At 40.9% G+C, this 16,770-nt stretch overlaps 1 protein-coding gene across 4 annotated transcripts in view; it reads right to left on the bottom strand.

Moving 5' to 3' along the window:
- Nucleotides 1–6,996: 6,996 nt before the first annotated feature.
- PRICKLE2 (prickle planar cell polarity protein 2) overlaps nt 6,997–16,770 on the bottom strand; it is a 267,456-nt gene continuing 257,682 nt past the window's right edge. For all 4 annotated transcript variants that reach the window (XM_066596642.1, XM_066596641.1, XM_066596644.1 and 1 more), the window contains one exon: nt 6,997–11,537. In XM_066596642.1, the coding sequence (XP_066452739.1) occupies nt 10,675–11,537 (863 nt within the window). In that variant the 3' untranslated portion in view covers nt 6,997–10,674. The remainder of the gene's footprint in view (nt 11,538–16,770) is intronic.

Raw genomic sequence — 16,770 nt, forward strand, 5'->3', positions numbered from 1 at the left:
AGTTAATATCCCAATAATAGTCCACTACTAACAGTTCGAGCCTGTTAAATCACTACTGTCCAAATGAATAGTGTTCATATCCTCGCTACCCTGACTGCAGGTCTGCTGACTAACGAGTCCTTAATACTAATCGGCTTTTATTAAGGCCAGCCTCACTTACATAAATTGCGCTGAAGTATTAGCTTCAACTGACTAAGGCTACTCCAGAATTGGGGGCATTCCTCACCCATGATTCCTGGAAATACTGGGGGGAGGGTTGTTTGGCCATCCTCCAGTAGTTGTAACCTCAGCCCTGACACCCTCTCTCCAGCATATTGTTGCAACCTGGGTGACAGCCCCACTGTAGCTGTCCCCCCACAGTTACAAGCGGTGTCTGAGCCTCAGCTAATGGTTCTCAGCATCCTTGAGAGCAGCTCCTGCTGCTCCTCTCACCAGTCTATGCACAGTCTCTTGCAGGTTACAGCAGCACTACTGCACTCTGTCATAGTCCCTTGACTGCGCTTTCCCTGCTGTGACGCAGCTCCCACATCTTAGGTTGTATTGATATTACCACTTTTAAATGTTCCCACAGAGCATGCTTAGTTTCATATTGCTGAAATTCAGCACACATTTTGGCGCAAGCGGTAAATTTAGCGCAATTCACAGTCCATCACCAGGGCAAACATTTAACTTTTAGGTTACCCTATTTTAAACATATTATTAACCCTTTCCGATCCCCTGTCTGACGTCTGAATACATTCTGATTGAAGGCTGTACAGCTTCTGATGTCGGAAGACGTCCGGCAGGGTATTCTTACTGTATATTACTGGCCGGTCTGTTGTCGGGGGCCTCTCCAGCATGTCCCATACCGCAGTACTGGCTCTAGCCAGCAGACAGCGCCATTGTACAATGGCAGAAAGAGAAAACCCCCTAGGAAACCTTGAATCCAAAATTAATGAATGAAAAGAAGCAGCTATATTAGATTTATCATGTACTTTTATAGGCAGTTATTTGAAATGAGTATACCATTGGGATGTAAGTAGTAGGTTGCAATATCCAGGGTGAGTGCTGCTATGGGGTTTAGATCTTCTTAAAAGGAAAGAAGAAAGCTACTGCTGTTATAAGGCCCCCATACATGTAGGAGAAGATTTTGTTGGGACCATCTGACTATCCTATCTTTATGGGGTCCTCCCAATTCTCCCCTCATTTATAAGGGCAGTGAGAAAGAAGGATGGAGCGTGTTGAATTTGAATGCCTGAAGCTTTTGTTCTACCTAGAGATAATCCACATCCAGAGCTCTTTTGCAGCAAATTATTCCCATTGAACACACATGAACACTCAACCGAACCAAGCATGAATCTGTATGGTGGAGTCAGGAGAAATAGCTGTTGGCCGACAGCCATTGAAGGTGTATGGGCACCCTTATTGTAATTAATAGGAGGTGTGCGTGAGAGGTTTTGGGGACAGCATACTGTTGTCTCTGCCTTTATACCACCCAACATGCAAACATGCAGACTCTGGCTCCCACTGTCATTTTACGCTTCAGGCAGGAGAATGTTGTAGAATGTATGAAATGATGGTAACCCTTTATATCATCCTTCATAATAATCAAAGTTTGCATCTTGAAATAACTGTGGGGACCCATTCCACGTTTTGCCATGGAGCTTTGTCATAATCTGAATTTGATGATTAAAGTTTTTTCAGTTGTAAACTATTGATGGCCTATCCATAGGTTAGGCTATTAGCAGTAGCTCAACAAAGGTTCACTGTCTTGGACACCTGCGAATCAGCTGTTTGCAGGGCTGATGTGGCCATGTACTGAATTTATTTATGCAGTGAGGAGGCATCTCTGTTCTTTCAGCTGGGCCTGGTATTATAGGCACAGTTTACATTTACTTCAATGGGTAATTTGCCTGCAATAATAATCCCAGCCACCTCAGTGGGAATGGAGCTGTCTGCTTCCTGCAGAAATCAGCTCAGTCTATGACCATAACGACCCAGAAAACAGCTGATCAACAGGGGTCTTAAGTGGCCAAACCCTGTCAATCTACTATTGATGGCCTATTCTGAGGATAGGTCATCAATAGTTTACAAATGGACAACCCCTTTAAATTCAACCATGTTACTTTCAGGTGAAAATTTCTGGCAAGTAAGAGGACTTCCTCCTTAGACGTTTATTAATTATTACTTAATCAGTTTTAAGAAATATATGGTGCAAAACTCAACCACCAACTTTGTTAGTGTATAATTATCATTACCCACAAGGCCCCTTGTCCTACTCTTTTTCCATAGTGGGCAAACAACAATTCTAAGTGACTAAATAAGTGTCATACAATGTCCAGGCAACTGTGCTACCCAATGATCAACTAGTATTGCCCAACCTTACCTCAGAATGAGGTCCCGATGATTTCCTAATGCACTTTGTCATAACAGAGTCCAGGAAGAATATTTTGGGGAAAGCACACTGCCAGCTTTTAAGTGGTGGAGCCCATATTTGTCCTTCAGATAATACAGCACTATATTTATGTATCTGTGAAACTTAAGGGGTCTGAGGTTACTTTTAGTAGCACACAGAAATCTTGGGGTGTAATAGGAGTTGTCGTAATTAAGATTACTCTTATCATAGGGCTGTCTACAAACCAGAGAGGCAGGAATGTAGTACAAAGCTTAGTGTTAAGTTGAGCTCTTGTGCTTTGGTAGTCTGAGATTTGAGAAGATTGTAAGTGAATGAACTACAGTAACATGACATCATAGCCTTGATTCTTGCAATACTTGGAAGAAGTTTAAGATCAATCAAAATATTGGACACTTCAGAACTAGAGATGAGCGAGCACACTCGCTAAGGGCACTTACTCGATCGAGCATTGCCCTTAGCGAGTATCTGCCCGCTCGGAAGAAAAGATTCGGCTGCCGGCGAGCTGCGGGGGAGAAACGGAGGGGAGATCTCTCTCTTCCTCTCTATCCCCCCCCCCACCCCCCGCTCCACCCTGCTCACCGCCGCAACTCACCTGTCACCCGCGCCGGCACCCGAACCTTTTCTTCCGAGCTGGCAGGTACTCGCTAAGGACAATGCTCGCTCTTCTGTAATTGTCTTTAGCGAGTATGCTCGCTCATCTCTATTCAGAACCTTGACCACTATCCTGAGAAACATTTGAAACTCTCAAGACGTCCCAGCGAAGGCGGTTTACATGGATCTGGAAAGCAGTAGAATACACTTTGCTGAGAACATTTCAGTGGGGTTATTTTTAGTTATCAAACAGCTTCCGCCCTTAGTATAATGATACAATATTCATGTATGGATGCAAGGAGATCTCTCTTCCTTCACTTGACACGCTATGGAGACATTCTATGACGCATATGAAATATTGTGTAATGTCAACTTCGATTCGGTGTAAAAATGGTTTTTCAATGGTAGAGGATCAGCTTAAATGTTGGGTTTTGCCGTGGTATTCTCCACTGATGAAGTGTAGGCTCTGTTGGAAGCTGTTATTCATTACAAATCTCTCTCTCTATTTTGTTGGCAGCTCGGGCTCTCAGCTTTAGACAATATACTGTAGAAAAAAATACATTACTAAGAAGATATAACATCACCTTCTGGGCCTCTTCCAAAAATAATAAGTACAGGAAAATGTACTTAGAAGACATTTTATGGAGGTAATAGTTTTCCATGAAAGTATTTTTCCTCTTCAGAACTCTTGTTTCCATGTAGGTGGTTGTTCAAAACTCACTTCAGAAACACGAGACAATGTGAGTGCACCATGCCAGGTTGGTCAGCGTCTCATGACTCTTTCATTCCCTCATGTAAAGTAATGGATTTTTAGCGTGTCCTCCAGAAATGGACTAGAATAGTCAAGCTTAAGGCCACCCAGAATTTACAGAATCTGAGGATATCTCATTGCCATTGTTCTCATAAAGGTATCTGGAGAAGATAACCCTGTGGAAATTATTTTGGGTGTCAGTGAGTGTCTTTATGTTACGAGATACTTTGTTAGATAGATCCCTTTCCACTCTACATTGCTCAATTTAAATGGAGCAATGCTTATGAGCAAAGACTGGTACAGTAGGCTCTTCCTACTGGTTGGGATTACCCAGATGGTGGTGGAGTGCATATATTGAGGTTTCTCCTAATTACATTGATTCTTGTTTATCATTTATTTGCAACTTTTGCATGATCACCAATCTTTATGCTCATTTTCTCTTGGAGCATTGCTGAAGAAATATCTCATCTTGATAAACAATTAGTTTTATGGTTTAGGCACATTTTGGTTAAAGGAGTTTTTCAGGCATTTACTATTGATCTATCCTCAGGATAGGTCATCAATACTTGATCAGCGAGCCATTGCCACTTGGGATCTTAGCTGATCAGCGGACTCTCCGACCAGCTATCCGTGCAGTGCGGCTGGATGTCTGCATTGGTGGTCAGAGCTAGAAATGTAATAGACAGTTTTGTTCCGATTGATGCCTTCCATTACACTTCTGGCTCCTCATTGCAGTCAGAGCCTGAAGTGTAATAAAAGACATTGCTCCCATTGATTTCAATGCGAGAGAAGCTATTACACTTCCAGCTCTGATCACCGATGTAGACATCCGGTCCCAATGCACTTAAAACTGGATGGGAGGATCAACGGGGATCTTGAGCAACAGACGCCGCCGATCAACTATTGATGACTTATGCTGAGGATAAGTTAGCAATAGTAAATGCCTGGGAGACCCCTTTAATCACGATAATTACATTTTATGCCACTTACCAATGTATGGGGGAATTTATTTACATGCTTGTGCAAGGATTATGGCAGAAAAATTTGGCACACATCACATCTCCAAAAATTACAGAAGGCAGCCATGCTCTTTTGTACACTGATACAGAGATACAAGAGCACGTACAAACTGCACTTTCCAGCAGTGTGCATTTTGCCTGTTCTGCATGCTGCTGGGAACACGTGTCTATTCCTGCTGCTGTATTGCTGAATCAGTATACCAGTAAGTATGGCCACCTTCTGTAATTTTTTTAATTGATTTATGCTTCAGATTGGCCCCAAAATTTGCATATTTTTTCAGATTTTTGTCACACTTGCCATTTTTTTTAAAGTGGAGATGGTTTAGCACATGGCATGTAGCCTCCCATGACATGACAGACGTACTATAATTTACACCAGAAACTGCCATATGATCGCCAGTCTTTTGTAAATTCTATTATTACCCTGCGGGCACTCTTATCTTGTTACAGTTTTCCAAAATCATGGCAAAACGGCAACGTTTTTGCCAGAATTTAAAAAAACCATGTCAAAAGAACGCATCATGACCACAACGTGGCCATTTAAATTGAACTCATTCTAGCTCCTCATCTCTGTGAGCGGCACATGATCAGGGTGGGTTTTCAGCCTCTGGATGTTGAGAGTAATTTGGAAGGCGGTTATCGTAAATTAGAGCACAGTTACATAGCATCAAGTATTCTTCACTCAACCAGACATATTCCTCCATCTTGCCCTGTATAATTTTGCAAGATTAGACCATAACAGGCTTGGCTCCATGTGCATGCGGATCATTGAGTGGTACAATCTCATAGGAACACATGTCTACACCATCATTTTGACAAGTAGAGAGCATATTTATCCTGATTGCAATGACCCTCTTAAGCCCACTGGGCCCTCTTCCAGGTTTACCTGGTGCTGATGCCAGACTTACTAAACAATCATACAGAAGGGGGCAAATACTATTTCGGCTCAACTAATCACTGGCATCCTATAGAGTTAATTTTTATGCAAAGCGTGTTTTTGTCAGCTGTTTTGTTTAAACTGCAATAACTACTAGAATGTTCTTGGACGGGATACAAGAAAATCTAAGCATTTGTTCCACTGCAGATATAAGCACAATAGCATCTAATATTGTCCAGATCGGTATGGTTTTCATTATTTCCAAACATTTACTTCCTCTATAAATCTGTTGAGGCATCTGATTATAATTTGCTAGTTTGGAGTTATATTGAACTTTCTGGTTACGGTCATGTGATGAGTGTCCCCGCCATGACACATTTTTGAGGGTGCACACATTACTTCTGGGATGTTTGAAATTCCTTCAGTAGTTTATTCCAGCCTCACACACCATCAATCTTCACAGTTCAGTTTTGATCTGTTCTTCATTGACGGGGTCACAAATCTTTGGAGCATCTTCTTGGTTTCAGTTCAAAGATTTCTAAAATCCTTTTCATCTTATAGTTCTATGTCGGAGATGAGAACAATATAGATACCAGAGTTTAATAACAAATAAAGGAAAACATATGTAGAGTGTCAACCTGCTCATGCAATACTGAATGATTAACACTTCATTGAGAAGAGTGTATTGTATTTGTGGTTGGCAGTCCATATTCTGTATGCAACATCTGGACTCGCTTCGGCTCTACTGAACCAAACTTACAGTACCATTGGTCCTTATACTAGCAGATAGAAGACGGAGTTGGGGAGAGGAGGAGGATGCAACTGCAGTATCTCTTTCTTTCAGTGTGTACATGAGCATGCATGCAGTAAATACATGGGGAGCTCTTAGCCATTACAAGACAGTCAGATTAAATTACATGAATATGACTATAAGGCCGGTCTTACATGACTGGATTTGAATTGCGGATTCCGTAATCAGTGTCCGGGTGGACAATCTGCAGTAAAACCCTTCAAATTTTCCTTCACATTCGCAGATATGGATTACGTATTCCGTGAGCGGAAGAAAAATCGCAGCATACTATATTTTACCATGGAAACTGCACGGACAGCCTCCACTGATGTCAATGAAGCTGTCGAGCCTCCGCAGTCATACGTAATACAGTAAAGTGCCCTACGTAGGGTCACCGGCCGGGCTCACAGCCGGAAGCCACCGCGGGCCTCCCGCATGCGGAATATCACCCATTCGTGTGAGTTCGGCCTAACACTTGGTCCATTAGTGCTTTAACATAAGTTAAACAGAAGAAAATACTGCCCCAAGAATGTAAAGTAAACAAAAATGAAAAAAATGACACCGCACACCATATGTGGTTTATATCAAGGACAATGAATATGTTTTAATATTTAAATCTGAACAGCAAATGATGTTGAACACCCTGCAGAGAGCACAAGATACGCATTTCAAAGCATAAAAAGCGAAACGCGTGTGTCCAGTACAACTACGAACAAACTACGTCTGATACTTGTTCTGTATTTCAGCCCTGGTCCTCAGAACGAGGAGGCAGGGGAAGACCCCATGTAGAAAAGCAGCAATGATCCATGTCCTTTCACTCTTACAGTAAAAATGAAAGCAGGTTAAATATCTCAAGTCACAGAGCATAGAACAATTCACAATTTGATGCAGATAAAACAGAACGGCACCATTTGCAATTTAAGTTTTTAACATCTACTTGAAATTCAACAATGTAAAACTACTGTACATCATGTCATGAAATCCTAGGTCAGGTTTTGGTTCCAGCAAGGTCATTGTAATAATAGGTACGACACGTGTTAACGAGTTACCTCTAAGTATCTAGTTAGTATGTACAGTAGCTGGAGTTGGGGAGAAATTCAAGCCTTAGGAATGCTTTTATGAAGTATAGGACATGGCAGCTGGGCCTCCAGTTGTTCCGGGGTGGTGGAGCCACCAAGAAAGTTGGATATTCCATTGCTTAGGTCAGCTCATGTCATGTTCACAGTTGCTACAGAAGCTCAAAGTAGCTGTGTATGTTGCTTTTCGTTATCTATATGGCTTTGTATACACACTTAAAAACTTCCATTTTGGTGTGCGTAAAATTTTTAATTCTTGGATGAAATTTTGGCATGATCAGTAGGTGATATTTATGTGGGCACGTGCAAATTTAGCCCAATTCTAGAATGAAGAAAATCAGCTTTTACGAGTAGAACAAGTTTTATACTGATAAGTATTAAAGTGTTGTACTAAAAATGTAGTCTGGGATGGATATTAAAAGGATGTGTCCTTTTGAAGGATTTTTCATGTTACTACAAGAAAATTACCCTAATTCAGAATTGGACAAATTACTGCAGACTTTAAGAATTAATAGCAATTTTTAGTAGCCAAGCAAAGAAAAACTTTCACAGAAGTCAAAAACAATCCAGAAGCAAATATCTAGGTGTATTGGCTACCAGGCTCCTGGGATTTTTCAAACTGCACCCCAATTAATACTATATATAGGGGGCCCGAAAAGTCTTCAGACTGTTTCACTTTTTTGACATTTTGTGGCCTTAATTAAAAAAAATCATTCTGCACTCAATACTCCATAATGACAAAGTGAAAACAATGTTAGAAACCTTTTAAAAAATGTTCAAAAATGAAAAACTAAACATTTTGCATTGACATAAGCATCCAGACCCCTTGGTATAATAGTTGAAATTTAGCTCTGGGAGCCTCTTATTTATGTTGATCATCTTTGATTGGTATCACCTGTGGTAAATTCAGATGCTTGGAAATCATTTTAAAAAGACTCCCCCTGTCTATATAAGATTTCACAGCTCACCATGCATATCAAAGCCAAATCCAAGCCGTGAAGAGAAAATAACTGCCTGTAGAGCTCAGAGACTGGATTGTGTGGAGGCACAGATCTTAATTTTTAAAAAAAAATTCCAAATATTGAAAACATTCTATTTTCACCTTGTCATTATGGGGTATTGAGTGCAGAATAATGGAGGAAAACCTGGAATCTTTTTTTCATTTGCACAAGGCCACAACATAACAAAATGTAAAAAAAGGTGAAAGGGCCTGAAGACTTTCTGGACCCAGTGTATAATGCTTAGGCATACACAGAGTAATAACAGGGAAGATCTAATTTAAAATCTGCAGCAAACATGACATTTCTAGTTATACAAACAAGATGTAAGGTTAATGAAAGAGTAAATGTTTTGGGGAATTGAAATTTGTGTTGCATTAAAGATAACTCCACCTAAAATGTAAAGCTTTTTACATGGTAATGAGTAAAATAGATAACAGCCATTTTGAAGTCATTCCAAATTGCCTTTTTCCCCAAAATTAGAAAAACATGTAATAATTAACCCTAAACTTGTAGTAATAACATTTACTAAATAACTTTCTGAACTCCCTTTAACTTTTTTACCTTTTTTATACAAGCTACTTATAGATGAACCAAAGAGGTTACTTGGTTGAGTGTAGAAACAAGTTAAAGATTACTAAAATCAAGTCAACTTTTTGGTGTCAGTTAACGAGTGTAATAAAATACCCAAATACTATTCACTTCCTTTACCCCAAATGCCAATGTGTTAACTACTTTCTCAAGCGACATTCGCAATCGAACATTTTGAGTGGAGTTGTCGTTAATATATACATATAATGGTAAAGAATTTATTAAAGAGTGGTAGTTGTGACCACCTCTCAATCAATGATCGGTTGTGACCAATATTAAATAGGTGAAATATTTGTTACTATAGTATAAGGCTTGTGACTCCCATAAATACCTGTCTAGAAGCTTATTGCGCAGAGATTAGATTGTCAAATGCCTGACTACCGAAATCCTTACAGATTAATTGATATCCTGAAATCAGACGCTGGAATTCTGTTGAAAAAAAAACGTATAATTTTTGTGGAGTGAAAATGTAAAAAAAAAAGTTTTTTTTACAAAAATATTGGACCCAGGTAAGTAATATTCAGATTTTTGTATAACTTTTTAAGCATTGCCCCTAAGACACATTTTAATGTTGCCAGAATGGTGTTAAGTAATATACAGAATAACTGCATAGGATACTGAACTTTGAAGACATGGATAGTCACATTGGTAGATGCTACTAACCAGTGGACGTCGTAATAACATTTTTCGGGTTTGATTCCCACATCAGAATAAGAATGTGCTCCAACTTTGGTAAATTATTTTGTAACTACTACATTAAGTTGCCTGAAGTCAACTTGTTGCATAAGTGTATGCATATATCTATAGATACATATATATTTCTTTAAAGGAAAAGTAAAATAAATTCTGTAAGGTGCTAAACTCATACCTGCCAAACACAACTTTTTGTTCTGGATGGAGAAGGTTTTCATTTGTACTATTGCTTGACCACTGAAATCTGAAAATTACATCCACACTCCAAAAGTATAAATTACATAGTTTGTCGAATTAAACCAACCAGACTTTTTTTATGAGTTCGGCATGCAGCTCCATTAGATCCGTATTTCTAAAACATATAGACTCATCTGATATTACAAAATACAAAAATAGTTTATCAGAACTTTCATTTACATTCCATTTACAATGAGTGCTTAAATAACTTAAAAGTTAGCCTTAACAGAGCCTTAAAATACTTGAAAATAATACTAGTGCCCAAAAAGAAAAAGAAACCACATAGTTTGTAGTACAAGGATTGGGGTCAAGCAGCATACTGTACGTCTGGGTACGGCATACATTCAAAAGTAGAATATATTCTCTGGGTGAAACAAAAGCAAGGCAGTATTTTTTTTTTGGCGGACTGAACTATTGAGGAAATAAAGTGAAATGTGCAATAAAACCCAATATTCACTAGATCAACAATCATGACTATTTACCAAAACTATCTCGTAAATCAGTCTTAGGTGGCATATACTCAGGACAAGGAAGGGGGAAGTTTTCTACAAGGTCTTCATTTTCTTTTGCTATAAAACAAGAGAGTGTTCAAATTGTGGACCGGCCCACTGGGGTAGTTAATTTACATAGTAAAACTGTGGCTTTATGGGTTTACACTAAGAAATGATACAATTTTTGCTCTTTCTCCTTTTCCTGCTATGTAACTGTCCTCGTCCACCCAAAGTGGAAGACTTGGGTATGCCACCAGAGCACTGACCATACTGATGGATAAGATCTTCACTGGTCACATATCTCAGGCGGGTAGGCTGTGGGATTGGTTCTCCTAGGAAATATCCTTCATTATCTGACTCAGAAGAAGATGAACAGGTGGAGCACCAATCATATTCATTCATTTGTTGCCCCCACCGTTCACAGAGATGGTTTTGTAAAGCCAGATCAGAAGCAGTCCTCTGATACCGGTTGTACATTTCTCTTCTGACAACTTGATCCATCTGATCTCGTCCTCCTCTTTGTTGCATCAGTCGTTCATATTCTCTCAGGAGTGGTTTGTCTTTCATTTTATTACATTGTTCTGTAGCCAGATGGAGAGCATTATCAGAACGAGATCGCCTTGACTTCCTTTGACGATGATGATGACGGTATTGTTGATCGTTATCTCGAGATTGTGTTCTTCTCCTTGTCCTTTCACTCATGGGTGTCATCTTCACATTACCCTGGCCAGCCATCTCAGTCATACCATCATCAAACTGAAATGACTGGTGCATTCTACCAAGAGATTGCAGGTCCCTGTATTTGCCAGGTTTGGCTAGGTCACTGAGATTGTGGGTCACATCCTGATACTGTTGTGCAGAGAGAAGACTCCGCACAGACTCTACACTTCGGAACTGAGAAGAAGAGTTAAGTGTTCCCATGTTGCTTAGTTTTTCTGAAACATTCATTCCAGAGTCTTTGCTCAAATCTGGCATTGAAAACCGAGAGAGATGCTCCTGACGTTTGGGGCCCCCATCCATAGATGCACCTTAAAAAAAATAAATACATGACCATCATTAGTACAAATTCACATCAACACTGCTTAACAAAAATGATACATTTTATCATAGACATTTTTGTTAGTGGCCATGACTGCCACTTTGTGGTGGGGAGAACGGTCCTTGGCTCCATTTCTCCACAAGCAGTGGGTGCTACATGTGCCCAGTGCCAGTCCTCTTCTACTATTTAAAGTTGAGGAGCATCTCTATTATTTTCTACTCGCTTAATCTGTCAAGTAAGTGGTGCAATCTTATGCAGATTTGGTTAGTTTACATAATTTGCCTTACATCACTTTCTTCAGATCATCCAAAATTATCTATAAAAATTGTACCTTTTTTGGATACTCGGATGACTGCCTCTAACTCTGCTTTTAGATGACACAACTGCTATTCCTGTGCTTTCGTATAGGAGCGATAGTTGTTCAGTGAATGGAAGTGCAGTGCGGCAGAGATCTCTACTGGCCGCCCACCTATATTCACTGTGAAGAGGCTGAGTGGGAAGTCGCTCACTAGTCACTTGATTTCAGTGAGCTGAAACAAAACGACTAGCAACTAATAAGAGATTTCTCGCAACGTATGCTGTCGGGTGCTGCGTTTACATGGGACAACTATCAGTCAAAACCGCTCGGCCAGTGTAAAAAAAACTTAAAATATTTGTAATTTTTGTGTTTGGGGCAATCGGTTATACAAATGATCTGATTAATGACCATTTACTTGACCACTGCCCGAAAAGTATCTTAAGGCAATCTCTCTGCTGTAAAGCTGACCGTACACACAAAATTAAAGTTCGTTAAACCCATTGGAAGATGATCTAATGTGCACGGAACCTTCCAAAGGCAGATGTCAGGGAAAAGAGGAACCGGGCGTGTTGGATTCCAACACACCAGATCCTTAAGATGGCCATACACATAATTGTAAAGTCATTCGAACCTGCCAACTATGGTGGAACTGGTTGACTATCTCATGTGTATGTGGGTATGCAGACTCTCCTCCAATGGTAGATGTCAGGAAAAAAAAGATTGGGCATGATGGATTTCAATATGTCTGATCTTTTGTTTACACGGGAGATGAGCCCCCACCAGAGTTGCCTGACAGAGGCCTATTCCCCTTTCGCCATTGACTACACATGCAGACTTGGCTAATGTGAGTGCTCTTTTAAGCTCATAATATTTTAACCCTTGAAGAACAGTGTTTGTACAGATGTAGCTCTACCTTCCTAAAGGAAATACTTGGTGCTTAAAATTATCTTACACACAGTTTTTTTAAGACACAATAAGGTTACAAATGAGTAGGAAAGAAACTGGCATGCCTAGACTAAAAATTCAGACAAGACCTACAATGTACAGAGTACAGATGTAGCAGGAAGAGAAGGGGAAGGTTATAACACAGACACTCTACAGATGTTTTCTAACTGAGCACAATAAAAACCACTTCATTACAAAGCAATGAACCACAGTGTAATCTAAAGTACTTTATAATGGCAAATAAACACCAAACCATACAGGACCCAGTGATTGCTTCCCGACAGTCATTAACTAAGGAATGTGCAATATAACCATCTGAGCAGGCTACATCCTCTCGGCAATGAGCAGTCTCCTCTCCCCAGGGTGTATCATTTCAGCATACAGCATATATGTCAATCACAGCAACCCACACTTTCTCAGCTGAACGTCAAGTAGAGGTGTCAGCATTATTTTTTGTCCCATAGGACCATGTAGAGCCATAAATTTGTACCAAACGAATCTTAGACTTTTTGCTCTGCAGTATGATTCTCCACTATGTGAGTCAATTAGAATCAAATTTCTTGCCCATATACCTCTCCCGAGTGCCATTCTGACTCATAGAGGGGAGTCTCAATAATAGTCGACCCCCCCCCCACTGCAATCCTATATGATGTCTATATGGTGTAACAGGGAATAAAGACAGGGGTTGGCTTATTGAGACAACCTCTTTAAGTCTATTATTTCCATCTGGTACTTCTTGAACCGTACAAATCCAAAAACAATTTACTGATCACACAACTGATAATATGTCTTACTAATTAGCAGCCTGTTGCTGAGCGTTTTGTTAGAGGCCATCTCTGTACAGTTTCTGTAGCATTAAGACCTTTTTAGAATGGCCAAATCCGGATGTAGTGAGTACAGACTGACCTGCACATCGATCAGCACAGGCAGAGAATCAGCTTTTGGGGACAAACAATCGCCAGTACATTCATTCATTCTCACTCACAAAGCTCTGCATGGCGCTGCGCCACCATACATCGCCTCCCTACTGTCAGTACACCACCCAGCGCGCTCACTCCGATCAGATAACACCCTCAGACTAAACACCCCTGTAATACGAACCTCTCATGCTCACCTACAGGACTTCACTAGAGCAGCACCCATCCTCTGGAATGCTCTACCCCAAGACATCCGGACAATTCCTGATGCACGAAATTTCAGACGTGCCTTAAAAACGCACCTCTTCAGGGAAGCATACCAAATCTCCTGACCTAGTCCCTCGCCCCTCCCTATGGTGCCCCACCCTGTTTGCCTTCTGATAAATGATCTGTACATAAAATTTCCTACTGCCCGTTTCCCCACCCCCTGCACCTCCTGTACCACCCTCAACCCATTTGTGTCTAACCCAATGTATCTCACATTGTAATTGTTGCCATTGTTGTATTGTTTTGCATTTATCCATGCCTGAAAGCGCTGCGGAATAAGTTGGCGCTATACAAATAAAGATTATTATTATTATTATTCTCATAGGCCAGCTGTACATCTCCTTGTTCACATAGGGCCAACTAAAGATGACCAGTGAGCATTTTCATGCCCATTGAAAATCAATAGATCAGCCAAAAAACGAGCATTTGCTTGTTTGCCTGCTTATCATTGATACAAGTTTACATGGCTCGATTGTTTGAAGGAATACTAACACCTGATATTTGGGCTGTGTAAAAGAATGTTATTTTCATGGGCATGTAATCGGGCAGTGAGCTGCCTATGTGTGCCATGGACAACACACGGCCCCATTATAGTATATGAGTGTCAGGATTAGAACATGCAACCTCATGCTCTCCAAGCAGTAGCTCTTCCTATTGAACCATTCAGCCTGTTGGACAGTTCCTCTGCATAAGCCATGCTCCAGTATCTTGATCCTAGTCGCTAGTTCTAGAATTGGCTCCACTATGCTCTAATTAGAGAAACTATATGAACCAGGCCTTGAACCTCCCACCCTTGTGTGTTTATTGTGGATTGTGCCTCTAACCAAACTACTTCTCTATTTGCTCCCTTGCTTTTCTTCTCAACTATGCTACTGCTTGAATCCCCTGTACTGCGCTGTCTGTACGTGTACCAGACCCGGCTGACTCCTTGTTTCCCGTCAGTGGCCGTTACAACAGGTGACTCCAGTCCAACACCAGACTTATGAAAATAAAACTATTCACACATCTGTTTTTCTCACACTGACTGAAGGTTTCACAGACGAGAATCGGGAAAAGTATTGTTTCTCCTTAGGGAGAGCACCAAAAAGGTTTGAGGAGACTTATAAGGCCATCCATGCTCCTGTGGGAAATATGTAAATAAGAAAGATGAGACAATACCTCTGCAGCGCCATCTATTGGATGGCCGCATTCCTGCAAGTTAATGTCCGACTTTTTATACAAGTTTTATGACAATGACTGGGAAGTGAAAACCAAGCCAGAATCCATACACATACTGCTGTTTCGGGGTTTTTGTCCCTCATCAGTGTGCAGTAGGTTTCTGGCTTGGCTAGTGAGAGGCCTATGACATGGGTTGGGAAGGATATCATCTCTCCTTAAGAAGAGCACCTAGAAGGTGAGTGAGGAGACTTATAAGGCCATCCATGCTCCTCTGGGAAATATATGCAAGGAATAATATCTCTGCAGTGCCTGTGTATGGATTCTGTTTTGGTTTTCAATTCCCAGTCATTGTTATAAGGCTTGTATAAATAGTCTTAACATTGCCTTGCAAGAATGCTGCTTTTCAATAGGTGACGCTACAGAGGTATCATTCCATCTTCCTTATTTACAGATGAGAATAACACATGCAACATGCATGGTTAGTGCAGATCGGACAGCACATGGACAGGTTTCCGTGTGCTGTCTGATGTGTGTTACACTTCAGTGTCTTGGCTCATACACTCATTCGCCCATGTGCATAGGCCCTTAGAAGTAAGTTTTCTGTGATGGTCTAAAATCTAAAAGAGATAATCAAGCCCCTACCAGGTGTCATTAATTCAGATTAAAGGAATTTTACTGTATATTGCAGACCATCAAAAGTTTTGGATGGACTCCTATGCAGCTGCTGGTCGTAGGCACATAGACAATTGGATCAATACTGATAACAAAATTTGAAGATTCAGATTTATTAGCCACAACAAAGAGGGGATACCAAGTGCATCGCTAACTCTGGAGGACCCAACAGGCTTTCAATCCTCAATCATTGTTATAAAGACTTGTATAAAAAGTCTAAATATTGACTTGCAGGAATGCTGCCTTCCAATAGGTGGTGCTAACGAGGTGTTGTTCCATCTTCTTTATTTGCATATTTCCCAAAGGAGCATGAATGGCCTTACAAGCCTCACACATCTTCTATGTGCCCTACTAAGGCTGCCTGCACATAGGCGGATTTGCATTGTGGAATCCAGAGCAAGTGTCCGCCTCTGAATTCCGCAGCAAATACCGCCCATAACATGCTATGGAAAAACGCTTTTTCCTGTCCACAAGCGGAAATCAATTGTGAGGAATCCCGGAGGAAAAATCATGTAGAATCCGCACTGAAATAGAGCATGCTGCAATGAAGTCAATGGAAGTCGTCTGATCCGTGGCCCTTCCGCAATGATATTGCAGAAAGGTTGCAGGTACCCATGTCGTCGCCTAGAAAAGCAGGGATTTGAAGAAAAAAAAAACTGTACTATGTATGTCCGATGGTTCACCATGCAGACCACCCCCAGTACAGGAAACAGAAGAAAATGCCAGGTACGTGCGGATGCCGGCTGGGTCGAGGGTCAGAATCTGCTGCAGGCCGGCCTTAAGGAGAGAGGATACCCCTCCCAGCCCAGGTTGGTATAACATGGACTGATCACTGATTTCCTCAGGCACTGTGTAAAGCCTCATTTCGCATGTGGTGATGCTAGGGGGAGTGTAGGCGCTGCCGCTGGGTTCCCCGACAATTTATATCTGATCACTCAAGATCGGAGCTATGAGTCATCAAAGTG

The sequence above is a fragment of the Eleutherodactylus coqui genome, chromosome 3, assembly GCF_035609145.1.
Source record: "Eleutherodactylus coqui strain aEleCoq1 chromosome 3, aEleCoq1.hap1, whole genome shotgun sequence".
NCBI classification, from domain to species: Eukaryota; Metazoa; Chordata; class Amphibia; order Anura; family Eleutherodactylidae; genus Eleutherodactylus; species Eleutherodactylus coqui.